The sequence below is a fragment of the Coregonus clupeaformis genome, chromosome 39 (assembly GCF_020615455.1).
Source record: "Coregonus clupeaformis isolate EN_2021a chromosome 39, ASM2061545v1, whole genome shotgun sequence".
Classification (NCBI taxonomy): domain Eukaryota; kingdom Metazoa; phylum Chordata; class Actinopteri; order Salmoniformes; family Salmonidae; genus Coregonus; species Coregonus clupeaformis.
Window position 1 is genome coordinate 2,690,466 of NC_059230.1, and position 16,429 is coordinate 2,706,894.

At 43.4% G+C, this 16,429-nt stretch overlaps 1 protein-coding gene across 1 annotated transcript in view; it reads left to right on the top strand.

The window, feature by feature from the left end:
- The window catches only part of LOC123482850, a gene marked incomplete at its 5' end in the record, with an annotated part of 65,977 nt that overhangs the window by 24,101 nt on the left and 25,447 nt on the right, over nt 1-16,429 (top strand). The window contains one exon of the mRNA XM_045211785.1: nt 15,201-15,215. Within this exon, the coding sequence (XP_045067720.1) occupies nt 15,201-15,215 (15 nt within the window). The remainder of the gene's footprint in view (nt 1-15,200; nt 15,216-16,429) is intronic.

Here is a 16,429-nt window from a genome sequence, read left to right on the forward strand (position 1 = left end):
ATCGAGGCAACAGGTCGCACACTGGGGAGTCATTTCAGGTGAGTAGGCGCCCCACTCACCCAGAGCTCTCTGTTGTTCACTTGTGTATACCTGTGGTATTTCCTCAGGTTGCATCTCATTCCCAGCATAAGGCGCTAGTCAATTCAGGCGCAGCTGGGAATTTTATTGATCGGAAATTTTGCTCTAGGTTAGGGATTCCCCTCCTGCCCGTTGATGCACCCTTTCCTGTCCATGCCCTAGATAGCCGCCCCGTTGGGATCTGGGTTGATTAGGGAGGTCACAGCGCCACTAAAGATGAAGACGCAGGGGGGTCATGAGGAGATTATTCAGTTGTACCTCATTGACTCTCCTGCGTATCCCGTGGTGCTGGGGCTTCCTTGGTTAATCACCCATGACCCCACCATTTCGTGGCAACAGAGGGCTCTCAAGGAATGGTCTGGCCAGTGGATTGGGCTCATACGTCACCCTCCTCTGGACATCCAGGTATTGGCCGGACAGTGCACTGCCTTAGTGTTAAGTACTGGTGGCCAACATTGGCTAGGGACGTGAGGGTTTATGTCTCCTCCTGCTCGGTGTGCGCGCAGTGTAAGGCGCCTAGACACCTGCCCAGGGGGAAGTTACAACCCCTGCCCGTTCCACAACGGCCGTGGTCTCACCTCTCGGTGGACTTTGTCACGGACCTTCCCCCCTCTCAGGGGAATACCACTATTCTGGTCGTAGTGGATCGGTTCTCTAAGGCCTGTCGTCTCATTCCAATGCCGGGTCTCCCTACTGCCCTACAGACCGCTGAGGCCTTGTTCACCCACGTCTTCCGGCACTACGGGGTTCCCGAGGATATAGTGTCTGATCGGGGTCCCCAATTCACCTCTAGAGTCTGGAGGGCGTTCATGGAACGCTTGGGGGTCTCGGTTAGCCTTACCTCGGGTTACCACCCTGAGAGTAATGGGCAGGTGGAGAGAGTGAACCAGGATGTGGGTAGGTTTCTGAGATCCTATTGCCAGGGCCGGCCGGAGGAGTGGTCGGGGTATATCCCCTGGGCAGAGATGGCTCAGAACTCTCTCCGCCACTCCTCTACTAACCTGACCCCCTTTCAGTGTGTGTTAGGTTATCAGCCGGTTCTGGCACCATGGCATCAGAGCCAGATCGAGGCTCCGGCGGTGGATGAGTGGTTTCGGCGCTCGGAGGAGACGTGGAACGCTGCCCACGTACATCTGCAGCGGGCCATCCGCAGGCAGAAGGCGAGCGCCGACCAGTCTACGCCCCTGGAGATCGAGTCTGGCTCTCGACTCGAAACCTGCCCCTTCGCCTGCCCTGCCGGAAGCTTGGCCGGCGGTTTGTGGGGCCATTTAAAGTCCTGAGGAGATTGAATGAGGTGTGTTACAGGTTGCAACTGCCTAATGACTATCACATTAACCCCTCATTCCATGTGTCTCTCCTCAGGCCGGTGGTAGCTGGTCCACTCCAGGAGAATGAGATAAGAGAGACCCCTCCGCCCCCACTGGACATCGAGGGGGCTCCGGCGTACTCAGTCCGGTCCATCGTGGATTCGAGATGTCGGATGGGGGTCTACAATATCTCGTGGAGTGGGAAGGGTACGGTCCGGAGGAACGGTGCTGGGTGCCTAAGAGGGACATTCTAGATCCATCCCTCCTGACGGAGTTCCATCGTAGTCATCCTACGCGCCCTGCTCCACGTCCTCCTGGCCGTCCCCGAGGCCGGGGTCGGCGCACGGCTGGAGCCGCGCGTCAAGGGGGGGGGTACTGTCACGAATTCCGCCGAGGCTGCGCCTCCTCCTTGTTCGGGCAGGCTTCGGCGTTCGTCGTCCCCGGAGTACTAGCTGCTACCGTTTGATGTTATCTATGTTTGTTTGGTTTTGTCTGATTAGTGCACCTGTTCCATATCACGTATTGATTATGTCACCTATAAGTTTCCTTTGGTTTTGTTTGTAGTTGTGTGTTGTTGTCCGCCTGTCCGTTGGTGATGTGTATTTGCTCTCGTGTATTTAGTGTATTGACGCACTGTATGCGTAATCTCTTGTATTTTGTGTATTTACGCACAGTATGCATAATCGCTCGCCTCCGTTGTGTTGAGGCCCGTTATTTTGTATTGTCGTGTTTTGACAAGTAAAGTCTGTTGGACTAAGCTTCTGTGTCCTGCGCCTGACTCCAACACCACATCCACATCAGCCCTTGACACTAATGTTCAATACAACATTTACCATAATTCGTTCAACTATTGTTTATCAGTTACATATTTTATGAAATGATTTGGAACATATCATGAAGTTTTTAATCAGTACAAACATTCCCAGTCATAATAATAATATAAATGATGTAATTAACAACAGCAAAAAGTGTTTTGGTCTTGATTATATCAACTTTACATTATATATTTTCCTCATGAACATGTAAACAAAAATGTAGTTTTCCCCACCATATTGTGTCCTTGTTCAGGACCTATAACATTTTAGTCATTTAGCAGACACTCTTATCCAGAGCGACTTACAGTTAGTGAGTGCATACATTATTTTTCAAATTTTTTATACTGCCCCCCCGTGGGAATCGAACCCACAACCCTGGTGTTGCAAACACCATACTCTACCAACTAAGCTACATCCCTGCCAGCCATTCCCTCCCCTCCCCGCCAGCCATTCCCTCCCCTCCCCAACCCAACCCAACCCAACCCTACCCTACCCAACCCAACCCCAATTGTGCACCGCCCCATGGGTCTCCCAGTCGCGACCGGCTACGACAGAGCCTGGATTCGAACCAGGATCTCTAGTGGCACAGCTAGCACTGTGATGCAGTGCCTTAGACCACTGCGCCACAGTTGAAAAGTGGGCATATCTTTGCATCTTTGCAACTATGAAATCATGGACAGCGCAAATTCGGGCCATTGATGGCTATTAATCATATAAAGTAATAAAAACCTATCATGTTTAACCATTGCAAACATTTTTGTCTTTAATATGTAAATGTAAGAATTATATAGCTCTGGTCCATGGTCACATTCCCAGTCCAGAGCTCTGGTCCAGGGTCACATTCCCAGTCCAGAGCTCTGTACCAGGCCTCCAAGGAGGCTCACTCTCCTCCTGCTCCATAGTCACCTGGTGATGAAACATGACAGACACTAAAACATGAACGCACAGCCCCCTACAGCTGAATCACAGGAACAACACTCAGAGATGGAGCATAGTGTACAGCAGTGGTCAATGACACCTGGTCATGGAGAGCATACAGCGTGGCGCAGGTTTTTGTTGGAAAATATCAAGAAGTATTTAAATCAGTACAAACATTACCAGTCATAATAATAATAATAATAATAATAATAATAATAATAAACAATGATGCAATTAACTACAGCAAACATTTTGGGGGGTCTTGAATATATTGACCAGCCGTGGTTAATGACACCTGGTCATGGAGAGCTTACAGCGTGGTGCAGGTTTTTGTTCCTGCCCAGCCACTAACACACTTGATTCATCTAAACAATGAGAAGGTTCACTGATAGGATAAACATTACTGCCTATAGACAATAGAGAGCAGCATTACTGGGCAGCTGGGTATTTACCATTTCCTTTGTTTCTGACCATTCCCTCTTCCTCATGGTGAACAATCTGTTCATTCCCTCCTCTTCCTCCTGGTGAACGATCTGTCCATTCCCTCCTCTTCCTCCTGGTGAAAGATCTGTTAATTCCCTCCTCTTCCTCCTTGTGAAAGATCTGTCCATTCCCTCTTCCTCCTGGTGAAAGATCTGTTCATTCCCTCCTCTTCCTCCTGGTGAAAGATCTGACCATTCCCTCCTCTTCCTCCTGGTGAAAGATCTGTTCATTCCCTCCTCTTCCTCCTGGTGAAAGATCTGACCATTCCCTCCTCTTCCTCCTGGTGAAAGATCTGTTAATTCCCTCCTCTTCTTCCTGGTGAAAGATCTGTTCATTCCCTCCTCTTCCTCCTGGTGAAAGATCTGTTCATTCCCTCCTCTTCCTCCTGGTGAAAGATCTGTTAATTCCCTCCTCTTCCTCCTGGTGAAAGATCTGTCCATCCAGATTTGGAAATCAGACAACCCCTGTTTCCTCATCTCTGCTTGCAGCTCTGAAAATAACAAGAATGGATTAAGTCTCCCTCCCTCCCTCTCTCCCTCCCTCCCTCCCTCCCTCCCTCCCTCCCTCCCTCCCTCCCTCGCTCTTTCTCTCTCATGCACACACACTTTTTCTCTCTCTTTATCCATTACCTGTTCTAAGACTTGTTGATGGACGGTATGATCTGTCATATCAGCACAACCGTGGATCTTCATCCTCACCACAGCTCTCTTTCTCCTGGGGGCTACAAGACACATCAGATCAGGTTGACAAAACACAATTCTGCTCATCACCACACAAGATAAAACACTGTCCTTCTCATCACCACACAAGATAAAACACTGTCCCTCTCATCACCACACAAGATAAAACACTGTCCCTCTCATCACCACACAAGATAAAACACTGTCCCTCTCATCACCACACAAGATAAAACACGGTTCCTCTCATCACCACACAAGATAAAACACTGTCCCTCTCATCACAACACAAGATAAAACACTGTTCCTCTCATCACCACACAAGATAAAACACTGTCCCTCTCATCACCACACAAGATAAAACACTGTTCCTCTAATCACCACACAAGATAAAACACTGTCCCTCTCATCACCACACAAGATAAAACACTGTTCCTCTCATCACCACACAAGATAAAACACTGTCCCTCTCATCACCACACAAGATAAAACACTGTTCCTCTAATCACCACACAAGATAAAACACGGTTCCTCTCATCACCACACAAGATAAAACACTAATTGGAGCTCAGCAGACTAATTTATGATAATCATCCTGACTGTTATTGTTCTCATCTATGAGGGGTTCCCCAGGACTCTGGGTCCACTGCAGTTGTAACAAAGAGGACATATTGGTTTGCCTGGTTCCAGATCTGTTTGTGTTCTTGCCAACTCCATTGTTGTCACTGTCAAGCCAAATATGTTTGGCTTGACCATGAGTGAAGGAGTTGGCATGATGGCTCAACACTTGGGTCCACTGCAGTTGTAATAATGAAGCTGGTTGAGGGAATGCCAAGAGTGTGCAAAGCTGTCATCAAGGCCAAGGGTGGCTACTTTGAAGGATCTCAAATATAAAATATATTTTGATTTGTTTAACACTTTTTTGGTTACTACGTGATTCCATATGTGTTATTTGATAATTTTGATGTCTTCACTATTATTCTACAATGTAGAAAATAGTAAAAATAAAGAAAAACCCTTGAATGAGTAGGTGTGTCCAAACTTTTGACTGGTACTGTATCAATACACAGTTGACTAATTTGATCATGACAAAGCTACCATTGTGGATTAAAATATAGAATGGGTAATTTGGAATACGTGAATGAACTCTGGACTCATTTTTGGCATTAAAGGTGGAGTCTGTAGTTTTGTTTACCTTGCCTGACTTGTGTTTTCATAGCTGAAAGAGATGAAGTCACACTCTTGTACTGTGGAGAGAATGTGAATAAAAATGAATTAATTACTATTATTGATCATGTCAATGCTACATTGTGGACATGTTTTTTTGCTTTAAAGGTTGAGTATGTAATTTGGTTTACTTTGGCTGACATCTGTTGGTGTTTTCACTGTATGAGGAGGCGGAGTCACACTGTATGGCTGTGGAGACAATGAACCAAGATGAGGACAGACTGTAGACAAAACATTTATTTAAAAGGACAGTCTTTGAAGTAATGCCATTGTTTTAAACATTAAATAATTGTACATTATGCAATTCAAATGACTGAAAACACATTTAGTCTGAAAATGTTTGGCCGGGCCGGGCATCTCCAATCATTCCATTTCCTCTCTTGAATGTAAACACAGCGCTGATCGTTGTTATCATTAGTGGGTTGTGAAGACCACCAGGAGTCTCTGAACAGGCCGATCCACACTGTACTACCCTCCTTACACTGGCCAGGTCTGTGTGGGACTCACTGCCGTAATTCTGAGCTTCAGACCGGTTCTTCTTACTCTAAATGAAAACATGGCTGTTATTCTTACCTGAAAATACCATAGAAAATATATAATGAATTTGTTAGTGGTGGCTACTGTTACTTTAAATATTTATGACTGCCTATGACTGATGTTATAATGTCTTATGTAGCTGTTATAAAGGCTTTATGAATGTATAAATAAGGGCTACAGGAAAGTCTTACCGTAACGTCATAGCAAACAAAGAACATTTAATCAGAACATGCTTCATCTCTCCTTTCTCCATCATCGATGATGCAAAAACAATGTTGGGTTGACATGTTGTTGTTATGTTGTCCAGAACTCAGCCGCTCCCTCTCCATAGAACTCTTCCAGAGACCACCTCCAGCTGTTAACATCATCATAGAGTCCTATCCAGATAGGGTCCTTGGTATCTTCCACTAACTCTATGACCCTCTCTATGTCCTCCATGTTGTCTACGGTGGCCAGGTCAGTGTACCTCTCTCTGCAGTAGCTCTGTGCTTCAGTCCAGCTGGGTTTGTTAGTCACAAAATTGTACTCTAGAAGACAGGAGGAGGAAGAACAGGGACCTGCGAAGAACAAACCACATTAAATGAATACGTGAATGAATACATTAATAAATGAACGAATGAATACATAAATGCATAAATGTAGAAGAACAAACAACATTAATTACAAATAAATAAATAAATGAATTAATTAATTAATAAACTCTGAATGGAGTACTTTCTGTCGAAGTCAGTGAAAGCTTAGCAGTGCCTAATACTTCCACCTCACACAGAGTGAGATTTTTTTCCTGTCCAGGGATGACCACAACGACGTAGCGACCCTCCATCACATTACACTGGAAGGTGTGATTCTCTCCTGCTGGAATCCAGCCCATCTGAAAGAGGGAGAGAGAGAGAGAGCGAGAGAGAAAGAGCGAGAGAGAAAGAGCGAGAGAGAAAGCGAGGCGAGGGAGAGAGAGCGCAGGGTTGGGGGTTGGGGGATAGAGAGCGATAGAGTGAGAGAGAGAAAGACAAAGAGAAAGAAAGAGAGAGAAATGGAAAGCAAGATTATGATACTGCTTTGGGGTGATTCCTCACGAAACCAGGACAAAAAACAATGAGGTCAGGGCTTTATAGGAATGAGGTCAGGGCTTTATAGGAATGAGGTCAGGGCTTTATAGGAATGAGGTCAGGGCTTTATAGGAATGAAGTCAGGGCTTTATAGGAATGAGGTCAGGGCTTTATAGGAATGAGGTCAGGGCTTTATAGGAATGAGGTCAGGGCTTTATAGGAATGAGGTCAGGGCTTTATAGGAATGAGGTCAGGACTTTATAGGAATGAGGTCAGGGCTTTATAGGAATGAGGTCAGGGCTTTATAGGAATGAAGTCAGGGCTTTATAGGAATGAGGTCAGGGCTTTATAGGAATGAGGTCAGGGCTTTATAGGAATGAGGTCAGGGCTTTATAGGAATGAGGTCAGGGCTTTATAGGAATGAGGTCAGGGCTTTGTGGCATAATGGGAGAGACTGTGGAAGTATGCTTGGGGTCATTGTCCATTTGGAAGACCCATTTGCGACCAAGCTTGAACTTCCTGACTGATGTCTTGAGATGTTGCTTGAATATATCCACGTCATTTTCCTTCCTCTGATGCCATCTATTTTGTGAAGTTCACCAGGCCCTCCTGCAGCAAAGCACCCCCATGGCATGATTCTGCCACCCCGTGCTTCACGGTGGGGATGGTGCTCTTCGGCTTGCAAGCATCACCCTTTTTCTTCCAAACATAACGATGGTCATTATGGCCAAACAGTTCTATTTGTGTTTCATCAGACCAGAGGACATTACTCCAAAAGGTACGATCTTTGTACCCATTTGCAGTTGCAAACCGTCGTCTGGCTTTTTTATGGCGGTTTTGGAGCAGTGGCTTCTTCCATGGTGAGCGGCCTTTCAGGTTATATCGATATAGGACTTGTTTTACTGTAGATATAGATACTTTTGTACCTGTTTCCTCCAGCATCTTCACAAGGTCATTTGCTGTTATTGCGGGATTGATTTGCACTTTTCGCACCAAAGTACGTTCATCTCTAGGAGACAAAACGCATCTCCTTCCTGAGCGGTATGACGGCTGCGTGGTCCCATGGTGTTTATACTTGTGTGCTATTGTTTGTACAGATGAACATGGTACCTTCAGGCGTTTGGAAATTGCTCCCAAGGATGAACCAGACTTGTGGAGGTCTACAATGTTTTTTCTGAGGTCTTGGCTGATATCTTTTGATTTTCCCATGATGTCAAGCAAAGAGGCACTGAGTTTGAAGGTAGGCCTCGAAATACATCCACAGGCAGGGGCGGCCTGTTCAATAGGGCGATATGGGCGACGCACTGCCAAACGGGAAAAGGAAGGGATTTTTTTTCTAATCAATTATATCACGGCAACAGTAGTTATCAGTGTTGTAATCTATACGTCTGATCTGCCACAGTGCCACACTGCCACTAAATGTCGAATCAGGCTAAAGTCGTGCTTCAAATGGCTCCCCCCTTTTGGGGCGATTTCAGTCAGGTTGAAAATCGCCCAGAAGTCTGTAATAGACTCCCATGTAAAATCTATTTTTTTCAAATTTCAGAGCCTTCAATACAATCTCAATGGGTGTCTGTGGGCTTGCACTTACGCGCTTTCGTCATACGTTACGTAACCATGAACGTAACTGAGAAAAGAGTGGATTGTTTGAAAGAAGTTCCTTTTTGTCGGCGAACAAATGGAGATAAATTGGCAACGAAACAATTAGGACCTCCCAGACCAAATTTAATAATTCAACAGGTTTCTACTAAAGGCGGAAAGTCCTACACCCGAGGATTTTCCAAAAATTGGTACTGAACGAAAAAAGACATTGCCACTCACTCAACTGGATGACGAGGGATACAGGCTAGCTGTCCGCCGCCACAACGATGAGGTTAGTGTTGATAATCACAAGTTTACTGGATGTGGATATGGTGTAATAAAGGCAGTTTATTCAGAGGTAAATATATCTGGAATCGCGTTCACGGACCCGTTCGTCAAACTCTTAGGGAGCTATAAATTAAGCCCCATTACTTACCATATCAGATAAGAGAAATTGCTGCAGCTACATATATTTTACATCCTGGCCCTACATAGTTCACTATTTGCATCACTTACCAAAATATTACATGTGGTCATATATTCTTGGAAAGTGGAGATGCCATAGAACGTCAAAAAGTAAACATTGCTGGAGACACATTGCCGTTTTGGAGAAGACATCGCGTTTGCTAGCGAAGAGATTTGTTGTGGCAAATGAACTTGGGCTGGGAATTGCCAGGAACCTCACGATAAGATATATGCATCAGCATTGCGAGTCTCATGATTCTATCGTGATTGCGATTCGATACTGTGATTTTATTGCGCACCATATGTCTGTTGCAGAGGGATCAGAAAGCCATGAGAACGAGTTTTGATCAGTCATGGAAATAAAAGTGCTGAAAACAAATTTGCTCCCAATGTGAAAAGATTGAGAACAAGCTATGAAGGAACAATAATGGTGTTTTGGTGCAGGTACAGCCAACTAGCGCTAAAATATTGCGATATTGTCAATACAGTATATCGTAAAGTATCACTATGTAACTCGATTTCTTTCACCCCAATCCCTCAAATTAACGGTAAATAACTGAATTGTTTGCCCCACATTTAGCTAAGATGATTAGCTAGCCAGCTAAAATGTTTTATTTAGTTAGCAGTCGCATCTACAATAGTTTACTGTCAATAACATGTCTCCAAAAATGACGTGGTGTCTCCAATTGTGTTGACATTTTACAATTGCAATGCGCATCCATGAGTATCCACTTTCTGTAGCTCAGCTGGTAGAGCATGGTGCTTGTAACGCCAAGGTAGTGGGTTCGATCCCCGGGACCACCCATACACAAAAATGTATGCACGCATGACTGTAAGTCGCTTTGGATAAAAGCGTCTGCTAAATGGCATATTATTATTATTATTATTATTATTATTATTCTGAAGAGAGCCCCGAAACATTGTGTGCAGACATTTTATGCAATAAATGAAGTAGGTTCAATCTAGTAGTTCTGATCTTCTGATTGGTCCTGATGAGTTGGGCGAGGTCCCCTGCAGGCTACTGTCACTGTTGCATTGGCTCTGAGTCGGGTTCTCTGTCTTCAAATGTTCAGCCTAAGAGAGGGGATTTTTGTGTGTGTGTGTGTGTGTGTGTGTTTAACAGTGATGATGTGTGTGTGTGTGTGTGTGTTTAACAGTGATGATGTGTGTGTGTGTGTGTTTGTGTGTGTGTGTGTCCTCAGAGCAAGAACTCGTGAGTTGGAAGAACTGAGAGGCCTATGGCGTGGGTGTTGTCCTTGGCCACCTGCTGACAAGGCTGACAAGATAGGACCCTTTTGTCCATTGTTATTGGATAGGAACAGAACTTATAACCAGCTCCTGACCTAAATAGATCTTAGCACAACATTTTACTCAACATATCATATTCCATATTCACTATAACAAATATATTTACTACGACATTAGCAAGAACCGCCACATCCTCAGCCGGCTAATCCAGTGTGTGAAGTTTTGCGGAGTGTTTGAGTTAGCTTTGCGAGGCAAAGATGAAACTGAGGGCTCCACCAACCCTGGTAAGCCAACACTTTTGAGATCAGTCAATAAATGCTTCTGGTATTGACTTATATGCTGCCCCTGTCTTCATGTTGTTGCTGGACATATCTTTTTTAAATGTGTGTAGGTCACCTAAATCATCAGAAAAATTGCCCCTCCTGAGAATTTTTTCAGGAGCCGCCACTGTCCACAGGTACACCTCCAATTGACTCAAATGATGTCAATTAGCCTATCAGAAGCTTCTAAAGCCATGACATCATTTTCTGTAATTTTCCAAGTTGTTTAAAGGCACAGTCAACTTAGTGTATGTAAACTTCTGACCCACTGGAATTGTGATACAGTGAATTGTAAGTGAAATAATCTGTCTGTAAAGAATTGTTGGAAAAATTACTTGTGTCATGCACAAAGTAGATGTCCTACCCGACTTGCCAAAACTATCGTTTGTTAACAAGACATTTGTGGAGTGGTTGAAAAACGAGTTTTAATGACTCCAACCTAAGTGCATATAAACTTCCGACTTCAACTGTATACAATGAAGTAGTTAATTTTCAACATACAGTTTACATCATATTCACAGTTTCTAACAGACTCACAGTTTCCAAAAGGGTTATTCTTGAGTTACGGTGGCAGATAGGCATTTAGAAATCCCCCCCATTCTAAATCAACTAAAATCATAGCTTAATGACATTAAATATTTTTTTACCATTTTGATAACATTGTGCCACCAGTAGGAGAAGTAACATGAATGATGGTAACACCATTGAGACATTATAGGTAAAGAAGTCATCAATGTCATCAATGTTAAAACAATTATTTACCAAAGTGACATGATTAATAATTTTACTCACAAAGTTATTTCCCTTCGATTAATTAGATTAACACCAAATGACACTGGCTTTAGACACAACAAATTATCAATAGAATCCTCAAATGTATGACATACTAAAAGAGCGTATACTTTCATATAGACCCCTCCCCCGATGACAGTTGCCACTTGAGAGAATGCTCAAGGTACTTATATATATTTGTAATCAGTGATTTTTAAGACAGTAACACCAATGAGTAAAACTGAGGTAGAAATAGGCATTTTAATAGCCTTCTATGGGGTTTTTTATCGATACAATATAATACATACTTTTGTTCACTTTCTAGCTTTCAAAATTCCCAGAAACATATAACTCTCTACACATCACCAATGGGACAAACCGCTTTGCTAGTCCCCAGCAGTTTCTACAATGCATAGAAATAGATGGTTTGCAGTATAAAGGACTTACATATATGTTGTTATTAAATAACAGTTAAATAAAATAGGAATGTTATTATTAGTCATGTTACATGGTGCCAAAGTCAAGGGACAGTATTTATCACCACAATTCAAGAATGACCCAACAGATTCACACAGTTTCCTACAGATTCAAACAGTTTCCAACAGATTCACACAGTTTCCAACAGATTCACACAGTTTCCAACAGATTCACACAGTTTCCAACAGATTCAAACAGTTTCCAACAGATTCACACAGTTTCCAACAGATTCACACAGTTTCCAACAGATTCACACAGTTTCCAACAGATTTACACAGTTTCCAACAGATTCAAACAGTCAGTGATGATGAGACAGACAGGGACAGAAAAGGTTGAAGTTGTGTAACTATTGACACCTCAGGGAGGGGATGAGGTTCTATGGATGACTGCTAACCAAATCCCCCAAGGAAACAACACCACACACACACACACACACACACACACACACACACACACACACCTCATACACACACACACACACACACACACACACACACACACACACACACACACACACACACACACACACACACACACACACACACACACACACACACACACACACACACACACACACACACACACACACACACACACACACACACACACACACACACACACACACACACACACACACACACACACACACGCACTCTCTCTCACACACACACACACACAGGGTGGTGGGCTACAGAACACTGCTAACCAAATACACCTCACCTTAAGCTAACCATGTTTGGCTTTTTCCACATTTTGATGTGTTACAAAATGGGATTCACATGGATGTAATTGTAATTTTTTTGTCAATGATCTACACAGAATACTCTGTAATGTTGAAGTGGAAGAAGAAATCTAACATTTGTAAAAGTATTCATCCCCCTTGGCATTTTTCCTATTTTATTGCATTACAACCTGTAATTTAAATTTATTTTTATTTGGATTTCATGTAATGGACATACACAAAATAGTCCAAATTGGTGAAATGAAAAAAATAAAAAAACACTTATTTCAAAGAATTCTAAAAAATAAAAAACGAAAAGTGGTGCGTGCACATGTATTCACCCCCTTTGATTTTAAGACCCTAAATAAGATCTGGTGCAACCAATTACCTTCAGATGTCACATAATTAGTTAAATAAAGTCCATCTGTGTGCAATCTAAGTGTCACATGATCTGTCACATGATCTCAGTACATATACACCTGTTATGAAAGGGCCCAGAGTCTGCAACACCACTAAGCAAGGGGCACCACCAAGCAAGCGGCACCATGAAGACCAAGGAGCTCTCCAAACAGGTCAGGGACAAAGTTGTGGAGAAGTACAGATCAGGGTTGGGTTATACAAAAATATCTGAAACTTTGAACATCCTACAGAGCACCATTAAATCCATTATTAAAAAATTGAAAGAATATAGCACCACAACAAACCTGCCAAGAGAGGGCCGCCCACCAAAACTCACGGACCAGGCAAGGAGGGCATTAATCAGAGAGGCAACAAAGAGACCAAAGATAACCCTGAAGGAGCTGCAAAGCTCCAGAGCGGAGATTGGAGTATCTGTCCACAGGACCACTTTACAGTTTTTTCCAACTGCTTACACACGTTTTCAAAACTATGTCTCCTTTTTTCAAAACTCTACACACAATTCCCAAAACTGCACACACAAAATGCAAAATGCCTCACATCTCCTTCAAAATGTAACACTGCATTCAAAATGCCATAAACACATGTCAGAATGAAGCATTTGCATCAAATGGCAAACACATCTTTCATAATAGTACATTTTTGGATATACCATGTAAACACTGTTGTTCTAAATCTAAAGCTCTTTGGTCTTTCATAGGCTTATATCTACATTTCAATACAATGTTCTACAGTGAAAGTAATCTGCTGAGAGGGGTAACAAGTACACTGTAAACACCAATGCAATGTATAAACAGAAAATATTTATTAGGCCAAACATTACTGTTGTATACAGTAGCACACAACAAAACCATAAACATATGTAAACCAAAAGTATATTCTTTAGAATACAGTAAAGTGTGTGGGGTCCCGGGGGGCAGTCCAGGAATTGGTAGGGGGGTGGGCAGTCACCAGTGCTAAGCTACGCTTCATCTCTTCTCCGGGCTGGGTCTGGCCACAATACTTTGTCCACATCACAAGATACGTTTTCTCTTGCCAAACATCGAGGGAAGTATCTCCTAGCATGGCGTATCCAACCTTGGACAGAGGCAACCTCTATGTCCCCACATCGTCCTCCATTGCCTGGAGAAGCGGCATGCGGGCATAGGGTTGGCAATCATACACTTTCCAGCGCCAGGCTGAGAAGAATTCCTCTATGGGATTTAGAAAAGGTGAATATGAGGGTAGGTACAAAACTACAAATTGTGGATGGGTGGCAAACCAGTTTTGGACCAAAACAGCCCGGTGAAAACTAACATTGTCCCATATAACCACAAATCTAGCAGGCTCCTGATCTGGATCAGGGACAAGCATTGTGTAAATTGCATCCAGAAAAGTGAGCCTATGGCCGGTCTTGTACGGACCCAGTGTGGCATTGTGATGGAGGACCCCGTTTTGAGTGATGGCAGCACACATAGTTATATTACCCCCCACGCTGTCCAGGGACATTGGTAATTGCCCTCTGTCCTTTTACATTTCTTCCGGCGCGCCTGGTTTTGGTGAGGTTGAAGCCAACCTCATCCACATAAATAAATCTCCTTCCTTCTCTTCTTTGCCCTCGTCCTCTTCTTCCTCTTCCTCTTCCTCTTCATTTTCCTCTTCCTCCTTCTCCTCCTCTTCCAACACTTCGTCTTTGAATTTGTCCTCGTTGTTGTCCCCTGCCTCTCCCTCCTACTCCTCTTGCTCTCTGTCCATTGTTGGCATCCATTGTTCAAAACAGGTAATCTGACCTTTGACCTATTTATAGGCCTATACTACAGTAAAGCAGTGATTGGTTAGTGATCAGTTAAGCAATTAGTGTTTGCAGATGTGAAGAGTGTGTGTGTGACCTGGTGAATAAGTGTAGCATTTTGAATGGTTGTGTTTGGAAAAGGAAAGCAAGTCACTTCCTGTTAGATTTTTGTGTTTTAGGTAGAGAATTGTGTGTAGTGTTTTGAAAAAGTGTTTTATGCAATTGACAACTGAGTCAAAGGCTGAGAAATAGCTTATGGTTTTGGAGATTTGGTGTGTAGTTTTGCACTTTGAGTGAGAGGTTTCAAAAATCGTGTGACATGAAAAGATTTTGTGTGTAAGCAGTTGGAAAAAACTGTAACAGAGCTGGGCTTTACGGAAGAGTGGCCAGAAAAAAGCCATTGCTTAAAGAAAAAAATAAGCAAACACGTTTGGTGTTCGCCAAAAGGCATGTGGGAGACTCCCCAAACATATGGAAGAAGGTACTCTGGTCAGATGAGACTAAAATTGAGCTTTTTGGCCATCAAGGAAAACGCTATGTCTGGCGCAAACCCAACACCTCTCATCACCCCGAGAACACCATCCCCACAGTGAAGCATGGTGGTGGCAGCATCATGCTGTGGGGATGTTTTTCACCGGCAGGGACTGGGAAACTGGTCAATTGAAGGAATGATGGATGGTGCTAAATACAGGGAAATTATTGAGGGAAACCTGTTTCAGTCTTCAAGAGATTTGAGACTGGGATGGAGGTTCACCTTCCAGCAGGACAATGTGATAGAAGAATTTGAATGTTTAAAGATTATGACTAAAGTATTCCACCCTTAAAACTGTAGTATTGTGTGAAATGTGTTAGAATCATAAGTAGTACTGTGTGAAATGTGTTATTGTGCAGTTATGCCAGCAGGGTGCGACATCGAACCAAAGAACAGGAAATAGGTTTTGAAACCAGATGTTTCCACCCAGGGAGGGGAAGAGAGAGGCTTACAATATATTGTAAAACAGAATAACCATGTATGGGTGTAGTGGAAAGTTACAGACTTTCTGAGCAAGGTGTAACCCAGACTGAGAACTTATTTCTGTGTGTGTGTATAAATAGATTCGCTCTGCACTGGAGAGCAGAGCGCTCTCTGAATAAAGGACTGATCATTGTAAGCTGGGAAACTCTGTCTGTTTATTTTAACTAGAGATTTACAACCTCTGGGATACAGATTGAGTAATAAAAGAGTTCAGTTTGAACATTGAGATAGAAATTCTCGTGACACAATGACCCTAAGCATACTGCTAAAGCAACACTCAAGTGGTTTAAGGGGAAACATTTAAATGTCTTGGAATGGCCTAGTCAAAGCCCAGACCTCAATCCAATTGAGAATCTGTGGTATGACTTAAAGACTGCTGTACACCAGCGGAACCCATCCAACTTGAAGGAGCTGGAGCAGTTTTGCCTTGAAGAATGGGCAAAAATCCCAGTGGCTAGATATGCCAAGCTTATAAAGACATACCCCAAGAGACTTGCAGCTGAAATTGCTGCACAAGGTGGCTCTACAAAGTATTGACTTTGGGGGGGGTGAATA